General features: G+C 37.9%; 1 protein-coding gene across 2 annotated transcripts in view; it reads left to right on the top strand.

The window, feature by feature from the left end:
* The first annotated feature begins 3,219 nt into the window (after window positions 1-3,219).
* The window catches only part of LOC116176075 (zinc finger protein rotund-like), a 35,898-nt gene continuing 20,935 nt past the window's right edge, over window positions 3,220-18,182 (top strand). For both annotated transcript variants that reach the window (XM_031494542.1, XM_031494541.1), the window contains exon 1: window positions 3,220-4,169. In XM_031494542.1, coding sequence (XP_031350402.1) covers window positions 3,780-4,169 — 390 coding nt within the window. In that variant the 5' untranslated portion in view covers window positions 3,220-3,779. The remainder of the gene's footprint in view (window positions 4,170-18,182) is intronic.

The raw sequence follows: 18,182 nt of genomic DNA, 5'->3' as shown, positions 1-18,182 counted from the left end.
CAAATTTCCCTGTCTAAAAGCCCCCCCCCCCCCGAATTATTTCCTGAGATGCCGTTTTTGACAACCAATTGGTCTCAGATTTTACATACGCATGCCTTTAATGGTGGCAAATTAAACTTTAGAAAATGGGAGAGGGAGGGGGGGGGGGTAAACACATGTTCTACCATTCATGGTATTCTAATGAAAGGTCTCATCGAAACAAAGGGGTCAAAGATTAATTTTATCTCTCATTGTATTCTAATTAAAGGTCTCAACGAATGGAACAGTTTTCTACAAACTACGGCCCTTCTTTTCGTCCTCTTAACAAAGTACGGGGTGGAGTCGGAAGAGGGGGGGGAGCGGGAGTGGAACTAGTTTTATCCTTCATGGTACTCTAATGAAAGGTCTCAACGAAAGGAATTAATTTATACTAACCATAGTCTTCCTCCTCGATCCCTTGTCGTGATGGGTTATAATTCCTTATATCTTAAGAGTGAATTGTCAAAGGAAAGTGCCTACAAAGGGCGATTGGGACCTTTGGAAGAAATATAACCATTGGGCATTTAAATAAAATTTGATACATAGCCACTTGCAATAAAACCAAATTTAACGCCAGTTTCAAAATTTCGTTTTGCGCATGCGCAGTCCCAACTTTCTGATTTATGGAGGGATTTAAATGAAATTTCATACATATAGCTACTTGGAATAAAAGTAAATGTAGCGCCATTTGCCAAATTTGGTTTTGTGTAGGATGTGCAGTGCCAACTTTCTTATTTATAGAAGAATTTCGTAGGGGTGTTTAAAAAAATGCGCCCCTCAAACCCCCCGGTAGGTACCTCGATCTCTCACACAAAAGATACGCTTTCAACACTGTTATGATACTTTTTAGAAAGGGACAGCCGCATCTTCGTTTACTGAGGAAAGGTTCGTTGATCTTTTCTCAAAAACGGTCGTGAAAGTACCAGGTACTAGCACCAAGCGGGTTTGTGGAAGAACGTAGCATCGGGGGGTCTGGGGGGTATGGAGTACCCCCCAGAAGAGCACGTACCCTCGGTAATAGATAGAGGATTGGATAATTCTTTCGCGAATTCTAGTCGAGTCTTCGTACACATTGGGGGTATTCACTGGGGAGTATTCCATACCCCTCTAACTCCCTGGTACTACGATGTCTCACACAAAAGTTACTCTTTCAACACTCTGTTATGATACTTTTTAGAAAGAGACAGCCCGATCTTCGTTTCCTGAGCAAAGGTTCGATGATCATTTTTCAAAAATGGTCGTGAAAGTACCAGGTACTAGCACCAAGCAGGTTTGTGGAAGAACGTAGCACCGGGGGGTCTGGGGGGTATGGAATACCCCCCAGAACAGCACGTACCCTCGGTAATATATAGAGGACTGGATCATTCTTTCGCGAATTCTAGTCGAGTCTTCGTACACATTGGGGGTATTCACTGGGGAGTATTCCATACCCCTCTAACTCCCCGGTACTACGATCTCTCACACAGAAGTTACGCTTTCAACACTGTTATGATACTTTTTAGAAAGGGACAGCCGCATCTTCGTTTCCTGAGGAAAGGTTCGATTATCTTTTCTCAAAAATGGTCGTGAAAGTACCAGGTACTAGCACCAAGCAGGTTTGTGGAAGAACGTAGCACCGGGGGGTCTGGGGGGTATGGAATACCCCCCAGAAAAGCACGTAACCTCGGTAGTGAATAGAGGACTGGATAATTCTTTCGCGAATCCCCTATAGTCGAATCTTCGTACACATTGGGGGTATTCACTGGGGAGTATTCCATACCCCTCTAACTCCCTGGTACTACGATGTCTCACACAAAAGTTACTCTTTCAACACTCTGTTATGATACTTTTTAGAAAGAGACAGCCCGATCTTCGTTTCCTGAGCAGAGGTTCGATGATCTTTTTTCAAAAATTGTCGTGGAAGTACCAGGTACTAGCATCAGGCCGTTGTGTGGAAGAACGTAGCTCTGGGGGGTATGGAATACCCCCCAGAAGAGCACGTTCCCTCGGTAATAGATAGAGGATTCGATAATTCTTTCGCGAATTCTAATCGAATCTTCCTACACACTGAGGGGTATTCCATACCATATTTTACTTTTAATTTGTCTAAAAATCATCAGACGAGAGGATTGAAAAAAATTTAATTTTTACACCACGCCAACAATTGTCTTCATATATTTATTGAATAAATGGGACTACCGTATATTGTTCACACGGCATGTAAGGAACGGTTTTTAATATGGGACTAAACTGGTAATTGTTATTATCAGTAACACTCACTTGATTTCTGTTCCAACCCCTTCTTCCTGCTCTCATTGCTGAGATCTGAAACCCTCCGACGGACGAACGAAATTCGTAGCTTTAATTGGTATTTCGATGAAAAATATACGCCAAAATGATTGCCTTGCCACCTTCCCTCCTTTGATACTTTTAGTACTTAGAAATCTTAATTAATTACTTTTCAACAAATTACTTGCGACATTTTGCCAATTAAAAGGGCGACTAATCCCCAGGCGCTTAGAAATAGCTTTAAAAATTTGAATTTCTATGAGATGTCCGAAGTTTTCCATAAGAGATTTTTATGGATCCTTTAGTACTTCTGAAACGTTTTAATTAAATTTTCCAAGGAGGCTAGTACTTTAAGGGTTGTTTTGGAAATATAGAATTACCTTCTCGACAGTTTGAATTTCACTCGTTGAAATTGATATTGAACGAGTCAATAATAATTAAGGGAAGATTCAAGTCTAGGGATCCGTTTAGGGGAAAATTCAAATTTTCGCCAATAATTTTAGGTTATCGATTTCTCACGGGGCAAACCACCTGCCCGTGTGAATGGCTCGATAGCGTCTTCTGCAATTTTTTTTTTGCTCGCCGATTCGCCGCGGAAAGGAATTTTTCGTCATTCGAATAAATTGGTTTCTGGCGCGATTACCGTAAGTTATGTATTAATTTAAAAAAACCTGGAGGTTAATTAGTCGAATTCGGTCGGCTTCGTCGTCGTAAAAGGAGGCAAGGAGCGAGGTTGCGTCGACGACACGCAGGAGCGAAATGACGCGGACGGCTTCAGAAGGGCCGTTTGAAGTGTCTATATTATGTTGTTATGTAATTCAGCCCCTCCATCAGGACTTCTCCCACCCGGCGCCAAGGCACACTAGGATGGATGCTGTGTTTCGAGTTTTTCTAATAATCTCATGGAGCTAGTATAGTTTTTGCTATCTGCACGAGCACTTCTTTTTTGCGTATTTCTTTTCAGTGCATTTTTTTTGCTTTCGCTTATTATTTTTATACACAACTCACACATCTCAACCCTCGCGATAGTGACTACACAACAATTTCTCCACCTTTTTTCAGTTCGTCCGTTTTCGTTTTTTTGTTTTTTAAACCTCAAAAACTTCTCAATTTTTAAAAACGTTCTTAGTGCAAATGTAATTTGTTAAAACGGAAACCAGTGACCGCCAAACAATTCGATCGTTTCGCCAGTGACCACCAAACTGGAGGGACGCGTGGAGTACCGCACCGGGGGCCTGGACTTCCAGTCGGCCCCCGTTCACCTGGAGAACACGAATTATTCCCACCTGCAGAGGTCCATCGACAGTCTGCGCTCCCTTGGCGATCGTTTGGGCGAGCGGAACGTGGACCTACGTTTGAATTTGCACAACGAGCGGAACGGCTTGAACACCTCGGCCTCGACCAATCACCTGGGCCTTAATCGGACGTTTAACGATCGCGATTTCTTACAAAATCGCCCCCAGGAGCGGAACGTCGTCAATTACGATCGGATTATGGGCGAACCGCGCGGTTTCAACGATCGAATCGGCTTCGACAGGAGCGTGACGGCGGAACGATTGAATTTGGAACGTTCCCTCCTGGCCCAAAACGCAAACAGGGTATTATCGGATCGAAATAACATTAACGCTAACAATAATGGAATGAATGCGGATCGAAACGGGGCGGAACGTCTTCGGACCGGCCTGGACATGCGAGAATTGAACAACGACGCGCGACAAAATATGAACGAGGCGACCAAGTTTCGGGATTATAAAGCACATTTGGACAGTTTGCGAAACATGGAAAGTTCAAGGTCGCTCGAGGGGAAGAACGACGAGGAGCAGGGGACGCCGTCGTCGCCTTCAACGCCGCTTTCGGTGGGAGAGGGCTTTCCCGAGGAAAAGGTATTTTCCGTCGATTCTAGACGCACATTTTAGACCGCTCGCTCCCCCGACCAAAATCTGCTTATTGCATACGTTACGCTGATTAATGGATTATTTATGTTTTACTAATCGTGCGAAAATGGCTGTCCATTTTTTTTAAATTTTACGTAAAACTGGAATAGCATCTCCTCTTTGCTACTCACTTTCAAAATGTCTACGATTATATATTTTTCAGAATTTTTCTATCCGCCCCCTTTACCTCTCATTATGCCATATTATAAAATATCAATGATATTTGGCAAAAAATAAACGATCCAATTTTGTAATTTTACGCAAAGATTGCTGTGGAAATCAAATATGACAAAAAAACAAATTACGCTCTCGATTAAAAAAAACTGACAAATCGTGTGCCCCCCACAATTTTTGTTTAATCCCTGATGCCCCCCCCCCCGTTGTTTTACTTAATTTTGGTAAAATAATTTTCGTATTTTCATCCAATAATTTTGTTGTCACTGCTTTAAAAAAATAAAAATAATAATCAATTAGAAAATAAATAAATTTGTGTAATTTACGATTTAAGATTAAATAGGTATTCCAAAAATCATCTTAGATTTTTTAAACTGGCAAAGTGGACGTCCCCTGTCATTTTGTTATTTTAGATTTGCTTTCGTTCCCCTCGGTTAATTAATAAAAAAATCTTTAAAGAAAGATAGTCCAGAATCCTGTGCCATAACAATTATATTTGTTTTACATGCCGGTTTGTGTGTGAAATTGAAAATAAAAGAAATATGAATAAAAAATGTAAAATTAACATTATGCTCGATTTAAATTAATTAAAATTCAAATTATATGTACAATTTTGGAATTTTACATGACGTTTTCTGAGAAAACCAAGTATAAAAAAGCGAGGAACTTACTCCCAGTATTTTAGATTTTTAATATTACGCCCCCTCCACAAATTTTATTATTTTGCTCACTCTCGAAATGTAATGATCCAGCACTGCTACGATAAAAATTAAGAAATATAAACAATACAAAAAAAGGATCCAAAATTAACATATCAGTTCTGAATTAAACGTTTGATTAGAAATTGCACAACTGAGTATTTAAAAAAAATTCTAATTTTACATGACAGTTTCTGTCTATGGACTTACGCTCTCGGTATTTTACATTTTTTATTTGCCTCCTCCCGTGTTAAGATACAAAATTTTGAATTTTCTGTTTCCTGTGAAAATTTAAAAAAAATCCGAAATTATGCCCGAGTACTTACAATTTTTTTAAATGTCTCAGACGCTCCCCATAATTTATTATTTTATATTTTCCTCTTCCTCATTTTAAGATGGAATGTCTTGAATTTTGAGGATTTCTTCGGTCTCTGTGAAAATTCTTCCTCCACAATTTATTTCCTACTTTACTCTTTCCCTCCATTGCGAGATACAGAATTTAGAATTTTAAAATATATATGTTCCCTCCATTTTCATATACAAAATCTCGAAGTTTAATAACGTTTTCGGTTTTTGGTTAACAAAACCAACTCGACAATGTGTTATTTGCCCCCTTCTCAAATCTTGAATTTTTATGAAATTTTGGCTATCCGTGAAAATTGAGTTTTAGAAGTAATATGAAATTAGACCCCCGGTATTTTTGATTTGTTAAAATTTTTCGAATCGGGGACCGTCTCTCAATTTATAATTTTTTATTTTGCTCCCTCCCATGTGGTCTCTGTGGGATTTGAATATCACTCGGAATATCAAGGATCATCCATTTTCGATTCTTTAAAATTTCACCAATGAGGCGCTATCTCACAATGTGTTGTTTGCCACTTTCCCCAACTTTGAGATTTTATGAAATTATCGCCCTTAGAAAATAGAGTAGCATAAGTAATCGAAATTAGACTCCCGATAGTTTTGATTTGTTAAAATTTTTCGGATCGGGCACTGTCTCCCAATTTATTATTTTTTATTAGCCCCCTTCCCCTATTATGAGATGCCAAATTTGGAATTTTAATGAAGATTTCGGTCTTTGTCAAAATTAAGTATCAATACTCGCAGTACTTTCAATGTTCAAAATTTTTATGAATTAGCGAAGGGGACAAATCAAAAGTAATAAAATCTGGGGGGGGGGGGGTAATAAAATTTTAAAGAATCAAATTTGGTTCCCGATTACAAAAACGTCATTAAACTTCAACATTGTAATCTTAAGATGAGGAAAAGGGCAAATCAAAAATAATAAATTGTCAAGAAGGCGGCAGATTCGTGGAATCTTAAAGTATCAAATTCGGTTTTCTGGATCAATTTCCGAAAAAAACAAAAACGTCATTAAACTTCAAAAGTTTGTATTTCAAAATTGGGAAGGGGGCAGATAAAGAAATATTGTGAGAGCGCTTGAGGAATGAAAATACTGGGAGTGAAATTGCGGTTACTTTTAATATTCAGTTTTCTTGACCTTCATTTCCACAGAGATCAAAAACGTCATCAAAATTCAAGGAATCATGAAATAAAAGAATCATGGCAAAATTAATAAATCATGGAGGGGGGGGGGGGGGGGCTAATTCAAAAAATGTTTTAGAGTCGAAATTACTGGGAGTACAATTTTGGTTTTTAATGTTTAATTAAGAGACCCAAAACGTGATTACTTCAAGATTTTATATGTCAACATTTGGGGAGGGGGAAAATGATTCATTGTAGGAGTCAAATTTTATAAAATGAAAAGTACTGGGACTACAATTTCGGTTTTTAGATATTTAATTTTCACAAGAGACAGAAAGGTCCATTAAATTCAAAATGTTGTAATCGAGGTTGTAAAATAGGGGAAGGGGGCAAATAAAAATAATGCTGCTGTTTTATAAAATTGTAAAGAATCAAATTCGGATTCCTTGAATTTAATTACAAGCAGCGGGGGGGGGGGGGGGGTTGTTATTGACTGTTCTTTAATGTTTAGAAAAACGGACGTCTAAGTAATTTCATGTCAAAAACGGAAGGGGCCAACACAAAATGATTGTAGAATAGTGGGGGGGGGGGTGATTCGTCAGATTTTGAAGAATCAAATGCGGTTTCCTTGATATTCAGTTTCACAGAGACAAAAACGTCATTAAACTTTTGTATCAACATGGGGAGGGTGACAAATAAAAAAAATAAATTCAAAGGAGCGCGGGGCCGATTGTTATTTACTGTTGTTTTCAAGTTTAATCACGTTTTTGGTCTTTATGGGGTTTGAATATACAGGAAACCGAATTTGATTTTTTCAAATTTGACGAATGAACCCCCCTTCTGCAATTTTTTTTTAATTAAACATTTCTCACAGGTTGTTATTGTTTATTCACCCTCTTCCTTTATTTTGAGATACACAATTTTGAATTTCAATGAACTTTTTGGTCTTTGTGAAAATTAAGTCAAAAAGCTGAAATTCTATTCCCGGTACTTTCAGTTCCAGAATTTCTTATTTTTGCCCTGCTTCTCTCATTTTGAGATGCAAAGACTTGATTTTGATGATGTATTCGGTCTCTGTGGAAATTGAACATAAAAAATAACCGAAATTACAATGCCAGTATTTTCACAATGTATTATTTTTTATTAGTCCCCTTTCCAATTTTGAAATATAAAATTTTGAAGTTGAACGATGTTTTGGGTCTTAAAAATTGAATATTAACAAAACAACGGTAAATAACAATCAGCCCCACCCCCACGCCGCTTACAAATTGTTTTATTGATGCATAGTCTTGAATTTTGATGGCGTTTTCGGTCTCTGTGGAAATTGAATATCAAAAGTAGCCGAGAACACTTCCAGTATTTTTTATTATTTAAAATTTCACGAATCAGGCGCTCTCACAATGTATTTTTCTTTATTTTCCCCCTTCCGCATTTTGAGATACAAAAGTTTGGGTTTTAGGTGAAATTTAATATCCATGACACCGAATTTGTTTTTTAAAAAATTTTGTAATCAGCCCCCTCCCCTACATTTAATTTATTATCGGCCCCCCCATCCCCATGTTGAGGTACAAATGTTGAAGTTTACTGACTTTACTATTTGTGAAACCGAATTCGATCGATTCGGCATGCGATATGTTTAATGATGGTTTTCGGTTTCTGTGAAAATTACTAAAAATACTAACAAAACAACAGTCAATAACAATCAACCCCCCGCCCCTTGCAATTTATATTTATTATTTGCCGCCTTCCCCATGTTGAGATACAAAATTTTGATGGTCTCTGTTAAATTGAATATTAAGGAAACCGAATTTCAAGCTGCAAAATTTGACGAATGAGCCGCCCCCCCCCCTCCGATTTGATTTTTAACATGTTATGCCTCCTCACATTTTAATTTTTTATTTGCCTTCTTCCCAATTTTGAGAGGCAAAATTTTAATGACGTTTTTGGTCTTTTGGGTCGAATTCGATTTTTCAAAATTTGACGCCCCCTACAATTTATTGTTTATTGGCCCCCCTTCCCTATTTTGACATGCAAAATTTCGAAGTTTAATCATATTTTCGGTCTTTGAGCTGATTCTTTGAGGTTCTAATGACGTTTTGATTTGATTCCTTGACATGCAAAGTAATGACATTTTCGGACTTTGTGAAAATTGAATATTAACAAAACAACAATCAATAACAACCAGCTCCCCCTCGCTCCTTGCAATTTATTATTTTTTATTTTACGCCTTCCCCGTGTTGAGAATTTGGGAGTTCAATGACGTTTTTGATTTCTGGGAGATTGAATATCAAGGAATTTATTTCTTCCCCCCCCCCCCCCCCCATAATGAATGTTAGTATTGCTCCCCTTCTCTATTTTGACACACCAAATCTTAATGGTCTTTGTGGAAATTTTGAATTTGTGAATTGTGAAATTTCCAAAAAAATCGGGTGCCCCCAATATTTATTCTTTTTCTATCTTTAATTAAATGTACAAAATCTTGAAGGTTAATTATAAGATCGCGTAGAGTTCTCGGGTTGTTCCAAAAGTTATTAAAAATGCAAAATATAAGTGAGTAAATGTCCTCATTTTTTTTATGAATTTAATTTGAAATTTATACCGGACTTATGGCATAGTGTCTCTAATTTTACGCTGCAGTGTCTATGGAAATTAAATAAAAAACTCACTGCATTTCTCATGGTAATTTCATGTAAATTTCACTTTTTCAAAAAAGTGCTAATAGGATATAATCCAAGCTTTTTGGGTTGAGTGCGTATTCGTCCTCCTCCCCCTTTTTTTGCCTGGTTTTTATATTTACGTCTAGGAATATTCTCTGAATCGATAATTAATATCAACGTGCGCAAGCAATTAAGCCTTGTAAACAGAATTTTGCTACAATTACCGTCAATGAGTTTTTTTAATGACTAAATTACCTTGCATATTTTATTAATTTTTTATTCAATTTATTAATTAGTTATTTTTGGGAGTTTGTTGCAGACCTATTGTTACCTAGTTATTAACAAAAGCTGAATTTGGACGATTTGAATATTTATCAAGTGTGAATTTTCCAGAAATTTAATTGTAAACGGTGTTTTTTGAGATTTTCTTATATTTTGCGCATAAATTAAGTGTCAAACAAATTCCATCCCCAGTGCTGAATACTGCAGGTTCTTAATGCTAAAACTCTATTCCGGTTTTTCTTTCTCTCTTTTAAAAAACTAAAACATACAAATATCTACTTTTTTTAAATTTTGGAGACTTTTGAAAGTGAGGGTAGATTCAATATGTCTTTTTTTGAAAATTTAGAACTAGGTTATATTTTTCGTAAGAGATCTAAACTATATTTTTTGATATTTTAGAACTAATGAGATTCGGAGTATTTTAATTACTTTCGAGATAACTGGGGAATCTTCATAATCGGACTTGATAGACGGCGCGCTCTCAAATTCGAAGTTAACCCATTAATTAACATTAAAAATAATCGACCATGAGATAAATTGTGAATTTGATATAGCTGCAAATAAGGCAATTAGCAGTAATAACGTACATAAAAAATCAATTAACGGTAATTGCCGTACGGATTGTTACATTTTTTTTTTAAATCGGCATCATTGTAATCGGCCGGAAATTTTCCAAAATTTTGGGCCGCCATCGGCCAACCCAAGCGGGTATAAGGAAATGTGATCAGATTAGGTGTAATTAAGATTTGAAAATGTAATGTAATTTCAATGTCATGCGCTTACTTAATTAGCATCTTTTTCAAATACTGCTAGTAAAATCAGAATTGCTAATTTTTGTGCATAATTACGTAACGTAATTTGGAGAATCGGACAAAATTCTGCTTATCAACGGTGAGAGATTTCGCTGTGAGATTAAAGGAATGGCTATTTGCCCATTTTTTGGGGATTTTTTCCTATATGCTTCAGTACTCCATATGGTGGTATTCTGGAAATTACTCGGGGGGGTATACCGCCCAAACCCCCCGCTAACATTTTTTTCTCTAAACCTAATCAAGACCTACTTGATAGTTCAAAACTAGCCATAAAAGAACTTGATTACCTTTTCCCTATAAACATATATGGTGGTATTATGGAACTGACTCCATACCCCCGGTAACACTTCCCCCCCAAACCGTTTCAGTATTCGTAACTTACTCGATAGTTGTTGGAAAACGATTATAATACCGTTTTCTCCTGCACTGCAGAGAGAGTACCACCGGGTGGTCTGAAGGGTATGACCCCCCCCCCCATCCCCGCAACGTAGAAGTCAATCATTTTCGAAAAATTTTATTAAAAGCGGCGAAGTGTTCAAAACCACCCAGCGAAAGTATTGATAACCTATTTCTTACAAACCACTGTGCCCTCTTATAGTCTTATAGTAGTATTCTGGAATTGAGGTGTACTAGGGTGTATTCTATACCCTTTAGACCCACCGGCCCCCGGTAACACCTTTTTCCTCATACCGTTGAGAATTCAAAACTTATATTATAAGACTTTCTCCGTACTGCCGGGGGGCCCGGGGGGTATGGAATCCCCCCTCCCCCAGCAATTTAAAAGTCAATTACCATTTCTTCCGAGAAATTATGGTACAAGCGGAGGGTGTTCTAAACCACCCAGCAAAGAACTTGATAACGTTTTCTCTATAAATTGGCGTATACTGTGGGGTATTCCATACCCCCCAGGCCCCCCGCTAACACCCTTTTTTCCAAATCGTTTCAGTATTTACAACTTATTTGATAGTTGTTCGCGAAGGATTAGAAGATTGTTTGCTCTTCACTACAGAGAACGTAGCACCGGGGGGTCTGGGGGGTATGGAATACCCCCCAGCAATTTAAAAGTCAATTACCATTTCCGAGAAATTATGGTCCAAGCGGAGGGTATTCTAAACCACCCAGCAAAGAACTTGCTAACATTTTCCCTATAAACTGACGTATACTGTGAGGTATTCCATACCCCCAGGCCTCCCGGTAACGCCTTTTTCTCCAAATCGTTTCAGTATTTACAACTTACTTGATAGTTGTTCGTGAAGGATTATAAGATTGCTTGCTCCTCACTACAGAGAACGTAGCACCGGGGGTCTGGGGGGTATGGAATACCCCCCAGCAATTTAAAAGTCAATTACCATTTCCGAGAAATTATGATACAAGCGGAGGGTGTTCTAAACCACCCAGCACAGAACTTGCTAACGTTTTCCCTATAAACTGACGTATACTGTGGGGTATTCCATACCCCCCAGGCCCCCCGGTAACACCTTTTCCTCCAAATCGTTTTAGTATTTACATCTTACTTGATAGTTGTTCGTGAAGGATTATAAGATTGCTTGCTCCTCACTACAGAGAACGTAGCACCGGGGGTCTGGGGGGTATGGAATACCCCCCAGCAATTTAAAAGTCAATTACCATTTCCGAGAAATTATGATACAAGCGGAGGGTGTTCTAAACCACCCAGCACAGAACTTGCTAACGTTTTCCCTATAAACTGACGTATACTGTGGGGTATTCCATACCCCCCAGGCCCCCCGGTAACACCTTTTCCTCCAAATCGTTTTAGTATTTACATCTTACTTGATAGTTGTTCGTGAAGGATTATAAGATTGCTTGCTCCTCACTACAGAGAACGTAGCACCGGGGGGTAAATTCCAGTACCCCCCAGCAATATAAAAATTAATGATTGTTTCGAAAAATGACGTTAAAAGCGGTGTGTGTCGAAAACCGGAGCGGTTTTCGACACACAAAGGAGAACTTGAAACCAATTTCCCTAATAACTAACGTGTACTGCGAGGTATTCCATATCCCCCAATCCCCCTGGTAGCACACTTTTCCGCAAACCGTTTCAATATTCAGAACTTACTTGATAGTTGTTTGGGAAGACTGACAAGATCGTTTTCTCCTCTCTACAGAGGACGTGACACCCGGGAGTGTGGGGGTATGGAATACCCCCGAGCAATGTAAAAATCAATGACTATTTTCGAAAAGTAATGTTGAAAGCGGCGTGTGTTCAAAAGCACCCAGCAAAGGAGAACTTGATAACCTTTTCCCTATAAACTGACATGTACTGGGGGGTATTCCACTCCCCGGTAACACCTTTTTCCCCAAACCGTTTCGGTATCCACGACTTACTGAATAGGTTTTCGTGAAGGATTATAAGATCGTTTTCTCCTTACTACAGAGAACGTAACGGCGGGGGGTTTGGGGGGAGGGTATTCCAGTATCAGGCAGGTGTTTAAAACCACCCGGCAAAGAAGAATCTGAGAACCTTTTCTCTTTTAACTGATGTGTACTGGGGGTACTCCCCAGACCTCCCGGTAACACCTTTTTCCCCAAACCTATTCGGTATTCAGGACAGCAACGTAAAAGTCAATGACCATTTTCGGAGAATTATGTGAAAAGCGACTGGTGTTCAAAACCATCCAGCAAAGGTCTTGAAACCCTTTTCCTTATAAACCTCTGTACCCCCTTAAGGTGGTATTCTGTAAATGACGTTTACTGGTGATATTCTATAACCCCCCCCCCTACTATTATGTTAGTTTTTCGGGGAGCTTCAGCATCGGGCCTAAAAATTGCTTGAAAATTCTGAAGGCATTAAAAAATCGAAATTTCAACAAATAAAAATTGGAAAAATTGTCTCTTTTTTTATGTGTTTACTTGATCCGTGCACCTGTAAAACCAAGTCTCTGGCAGAGTTTCATTTTTTTAAATTTTCATTACCTTTCTTAGGCCGCAGCGCTTAACGAGATTCCTGTCTAATTACCCATTTCGCGCGCTTATACGTCTTAAGGAACCTAATTAAAATTCGCGCGCTCATTGAGCCGTTAAGTGGTAATAATAATTGTTAATCGTATAGCCGTTGCGTAATGCCGTTTAATTGCCTTCAATTTTCGCCTCTGTCGCGGGTAGAAAGAAATTAAGCAACGGCGACTTTTACATAATTCGTTTCTAAAAAAGTCTAACATTCTAGAGCAAGTGTATATCCAGGATCCCCGACAATTTCCTGCCTATATTTTTATTTTTTTTTAACGCTCGCAAGCTATCTTTGTCGCGGCGAACCACTTAGACGGATTATAAATATAAAAAAAGCGGGGGCCCCCATGGAGAGCGAGCGGCCCCGGTTTAGAAAGAGTTCCTTTTGCCACTCGATTTTCTCAACGGTACGGATGGAGGAAGTCTATAATTATTTTGAATTTTTTTTCGGCGGTGTCAACGCCGCGGGGGTACGCGGGGATTAGGTTTTTATTTTTAACTGTTTAGGAGTTTATCGCGGTTTTTCATTGACCTTTTGATATGAATGAATCGAAGATCGGACGGAGTGTGACAAAAATGTGACTTTTTTTTATAAGCGCGCGGCGTGGGACCTCGTTTTTTTCCCATATTATTCACGTTCGGTTTTGGCAGACGTGCGAATTTTTTTTGGCCGCCCGCACGTGTCCTCAAATAATTGAAAAATTACGTTAAAACAAACGCGTTTATTTAGGAAACGTAGTAAATACGCGAGTAAGGTCCACCTACGCCACAGTACTTGTGTTTTTCCGCCTCACTGATAGAGTTTTAGGTTTTTCCGAGGGTTTTCCAAAAAATGTTGTGGCATTTTTTAAAAATTTTCCCACGTAAAACTTGTAGTAGCCTTTCAAGTTTCTTTAGACTCAAAGTTTCATATCTTGAAAATTCAGCTTCAAACTTTAAATCTGAAACGCTAAGCTTGAAGTTTAATTTTGAAATTTCGGGCCCGTTTCAAATGTTTAGTACCTCTGGTTGCAAATTTGGTACTTCAGGATCCAGGTTGAACACAAGTTTCCCTTTAAAATGCGAGATGCAAGATAGTTTAGTATTTCAAGGTCCAAACAAATTGCAAAGTCCAGTTTTGAAGCTGTGAATTTTTCGCTTGAAGTCAAAATTTGAGGGCGTGAATTTTGAAATTTAGTGCGCGTTTCAAATTTTGATTTTTCCCCATGCAAATTTTTCACCTGCAACGTGAAGTGTGGTACTTCAGGGTTCAAGCTTTAAATTGTCTACTTGAAATTGCAAGGTCTAGTTTGAAACTTTGAATTTTTCGCTTGAAATCAAAATTTGGGTCATGAATTTTGAAACTTAGGCGCGTTTCAAATTTTGATTTTTCCCAATGCAAGTTTTTACCTGCAACGTCAAATGTGGTACTTCAGGGTTCAAGCTTTAAATTTTCTACTTGAAATTGCAAGGTCCAGTTTGAAACTTTGAATTTTTCGCTTGAAGTCAAAATCTGGAGGCACGAATTTTGAAATTTAGTGCGCGTTTCAAATTTTGATTTTTCCCAATGCAAGTTTTTACCTGCAACGTCAAATGTGGTACTTCAGGGTTCAAGCTTTAAATTTTCTACTTGAAATTGCAAGGTCCAGTTTGAAACTTTGAATTTTTCGCTTGAAGTCAAAATCGGAAGGCACGAATTTTGAAATTTAGTGCACGTTTCAAATTTTGGTTTTTCCCAATGCAAGTTTTAACCTGCAACGTAGTGTGGTTCTTCAGGGTTCAAGCTTTAAATGTTCTACTGGAAATTGCAAGGTCCAGTTTGGAACTTTGAATTTTTCGCTTGAAGTCAAAATCGGAAGGCAGGAATTTTGAAATTTAGTGCGCGTTTCAAATTTTGATTTTTCCCAATGCAAGTTTTTACCTGCAACGTAAAGTGTGGTACTTCAGGGTTCAAGCTTTAAATTTTCTACTTGAAATTGCAAGGTCCAGTTTGAAGCTGTGAATTTTTCGCTTGAAGTCAAAATCGGAAGGCAGGAATTTTGAAAATTAGTGCACGTTTCAAATTTTGGTTTTTCCCAATGCAAGTTTTAACCTGCAACGTAAAGTGTGGTTCTTCAGGGTTCAAGCTTTAAATGTTCTACTTGAAATTGCAAGGTCCAGTTTGAAGCTGTGAATTTTTCGCTTGAAGTCAAAATCTGGAGGCACGAATTTTGAAATTTAGTGCGCGTTTCAAATTTTGATTTTTCCCAATGCAAGTTTTTACCTGCAACGTAAAGTGTGGTAGGTACTTCAGGGTTCAAGCTTTAAATTTTCTACTTGAAATTGCAAGGTCCAGTTTGAAGCTGTGAATTTTTCGCTTGAAGTCAAAATCGGAAGGCAGGAATTTTGAAAATTAGTGCACGTTTCAAATTTTGGTTTTTCCCAATGCAAGTTTTAACCTGCAACGTAAAGTGTGCTTCTTCAGGGTTCAAGCTTTAAATGTTCTACTGGAAATTGCAAGGTCCAGTTTGAAACTTTGAATTTTTCGCTTGAAGTCAAAATCTGGAGGCACGAATTTTGAAATTTAGTGCGCGTTTCAAATTTTGATTTTTCCCAATGCAAGTTTTTACCTGCAACGTAAAGTGTGGTACTTCAGGGTTCAAGCTTTAAATTTTCTACTTGAAATTGCAAGGTCCAGTTTGAAGCTGTGAATTTTTCGCTTGAAGTCAAAATCGGAAGGCACGAATTTTGAAATTTAGTGCACGTTTCAAATTTTGGTTTTTCCCAATGCAAGTTTTAACCTGCAACGTAAAGTGTGGTTCTTCAGGGTTCAAGCTTTAAATGTTCTACTTGAAATTGCAAGGTCCAGTTTGAAACTTTGAATTTTTCGCTTGAAGTCAAAATCTGGAGGCACGAATTTTGAAATTTAGTGCGCGTTTCAAATTTTGGTTTTTCCCAATGCAAGTTTTAACCTGCAACGTAAAGTGTGGTACTTCAGGGTTCAAGCTTTAAATTTTCTACTTGAAATTGCAAGGTCCAGTTTGAAACTTTGAATTTTTCGCTTGAAGTCAAAATCTGGAGGCACGAATTTTGAAATTTAGTGCGCGTTTCAAATTTTGGTTTTTCCCAATGCAAGTTTTAACCTGCAACGTAAAGTGTGGTACTTCAGGGTTCAAGCTTTAAATTTTCTACTTGAAATTGCAAGGTCCAGTTTGAAGCTGTGAATTTTTCGCTTGAAGTCAAAATCGGAAGGCAGGAATTTTGAAATTTAGTGCACGTTTCAAATTTTGGTTTTTCCCAATGCAAGTTTTAACCTGCAACGTAAAGTGTGGTTCTTCAGGGTTCAAGCTTTAAATGTTCTACTTGAAATTGCAAGGTCCAGTTTGAAACTTTGAATTTTTCGCTTGAAGTCAAAATCGGAAGGCACGAATTTTGAAATTTAGTGCACGTTTCAAATTTTGGTTTTTCCCAATGCAAGTTTTAACCTGCAACGTAAAGTGTGGTTCTTCAGGGTTCAAGCTTTAAATGTTCTACTTGAAATTGCAAGGTCCAGTTTGAAACTTTGAATTTTTCGCTTCAAGTCAAAATCTGGAGGCACGAATTTTTAAATTTAGTGCGCGTTTCAAATTTTGGTTTTTCCCAATGCAAGTTTTAACCTGCAACGTAAAGTGTGCTTCTTCAGGGTTCAAGCTTTAAATGTTCTACTTCAAATTGCAAGGTCCAGTTTGAAGCTGTGAATTTTTGGCATGAAGTCAACATTTATAGGCACGAATTTTGAAATTTAGTGCACGTTTCAAATTTTGAGTTTTCCCAATGCAAGTTTTAACTTGCAACGTAAAGTGTGGTTCTTCAGGGTTCAAGCTTTAAATTTTCTACTTGAAATTGCAAGGTCCAGTTTGAAGCTGTGAATTTTTCGCTTGAAGTCAAAATCGGAAGGCAGGAATTTTGAAAATTAGTGCACGTTTCAAATTTTGGTTTTTCCCAATGCAAGTTTTAACCTGCAACGTAAAGTGTGCTTCTTCAGGGTTCAAGCTTTAAATGTTCTACTGGAAATTGCAAGGTCCAGTTTGAAACTTTGAATTTTTCGCTTGAAGTCAAAATCTGGAGGCACGAATTTTGAAATTTAGTGCGCGTTTCAAATTTTGATTTTTCCCAATGCAAGTTTTTACCTGCAACGTAAAGTGTGGTACTTCAGGGTTCAAGCTTTAAATTTTCTACTTGAAATTGCAAGGTCCAGTTTGAAGCTGTGAATTTTTCGCTTGAAGTCAAAATCGGAAGGCAGGAATTTTGAAAATTAGTGCACGTTTCAAATTTTGGTTTTTCCCAATGCAAGTTTTAACCTGCAACGTAAAGTGTGGTTCTTCAGGGTTCAAGCTTTAAATGTTCTACTTGAAATTGCAAGGTCCAGTTTGAAGCTGTGAATTTTTCGCTTGAAGTCAAAATCTGGAGGCACGAATTTTGAAATTTAGTGCGCGTTTCAAATTTTGATTTTTCCCAATGCAAGTTTTTACCTGCAACGTAAAGTGTGGTAGGTACTTCAGGGTTCAAGCTTTAAATTTTCTACTTGAAATTGCAAGGTCCAGTTTGAAGCTGTGAATTTTTCGCTTGAAGTCAAAATCGGAAGGCAGGAATTTTGAAATTAGTGCACGTTTCAAATTTTGGTTTTTCCCAATGCAAGTTTTAACCTGCAACGTAAAGTGTGGTTCTTCAGGGTTCAAGCTTTAAATGTTCTACTTGAAATTGCAAGGTCCAGTTTGAAACTTTGAATTTTTCGCTTGAAGTCAAAATCTGGAGGCACGAATTTTGAAATTTAGTGCGCGTTTCAAATTTTGGTTTTTGCCAATGCAAGTTTTAACCTGCAACGTAAAGTGTGGTACTTCAGGGTTCAAGCTTTAAATTTTCTACTTGAAATTGCAAGGTCCAGTTTGA

This window comes from Photinus pyralis, unplaced genomic scaffold, assembly GCF_008802855.1.
Source record: "Photinus pyralis isolate 1611_PpyrPB1 unplaced genomic scaffold, Ppyr1.3 Ppyr1.4_LG7, whole genome shotgun sequence".
Classification (NCBI taxonomy): Eukaryota; Metazoa; Arthropoda; class Insecta; order Coleoptera; family Lampyridae; genus Photinus; species Photinus pyralis.
Note: the sequence above shows the minus strand (reverse complement) of the source record. Positions and strands in the feature narration are given on the sequence as shown.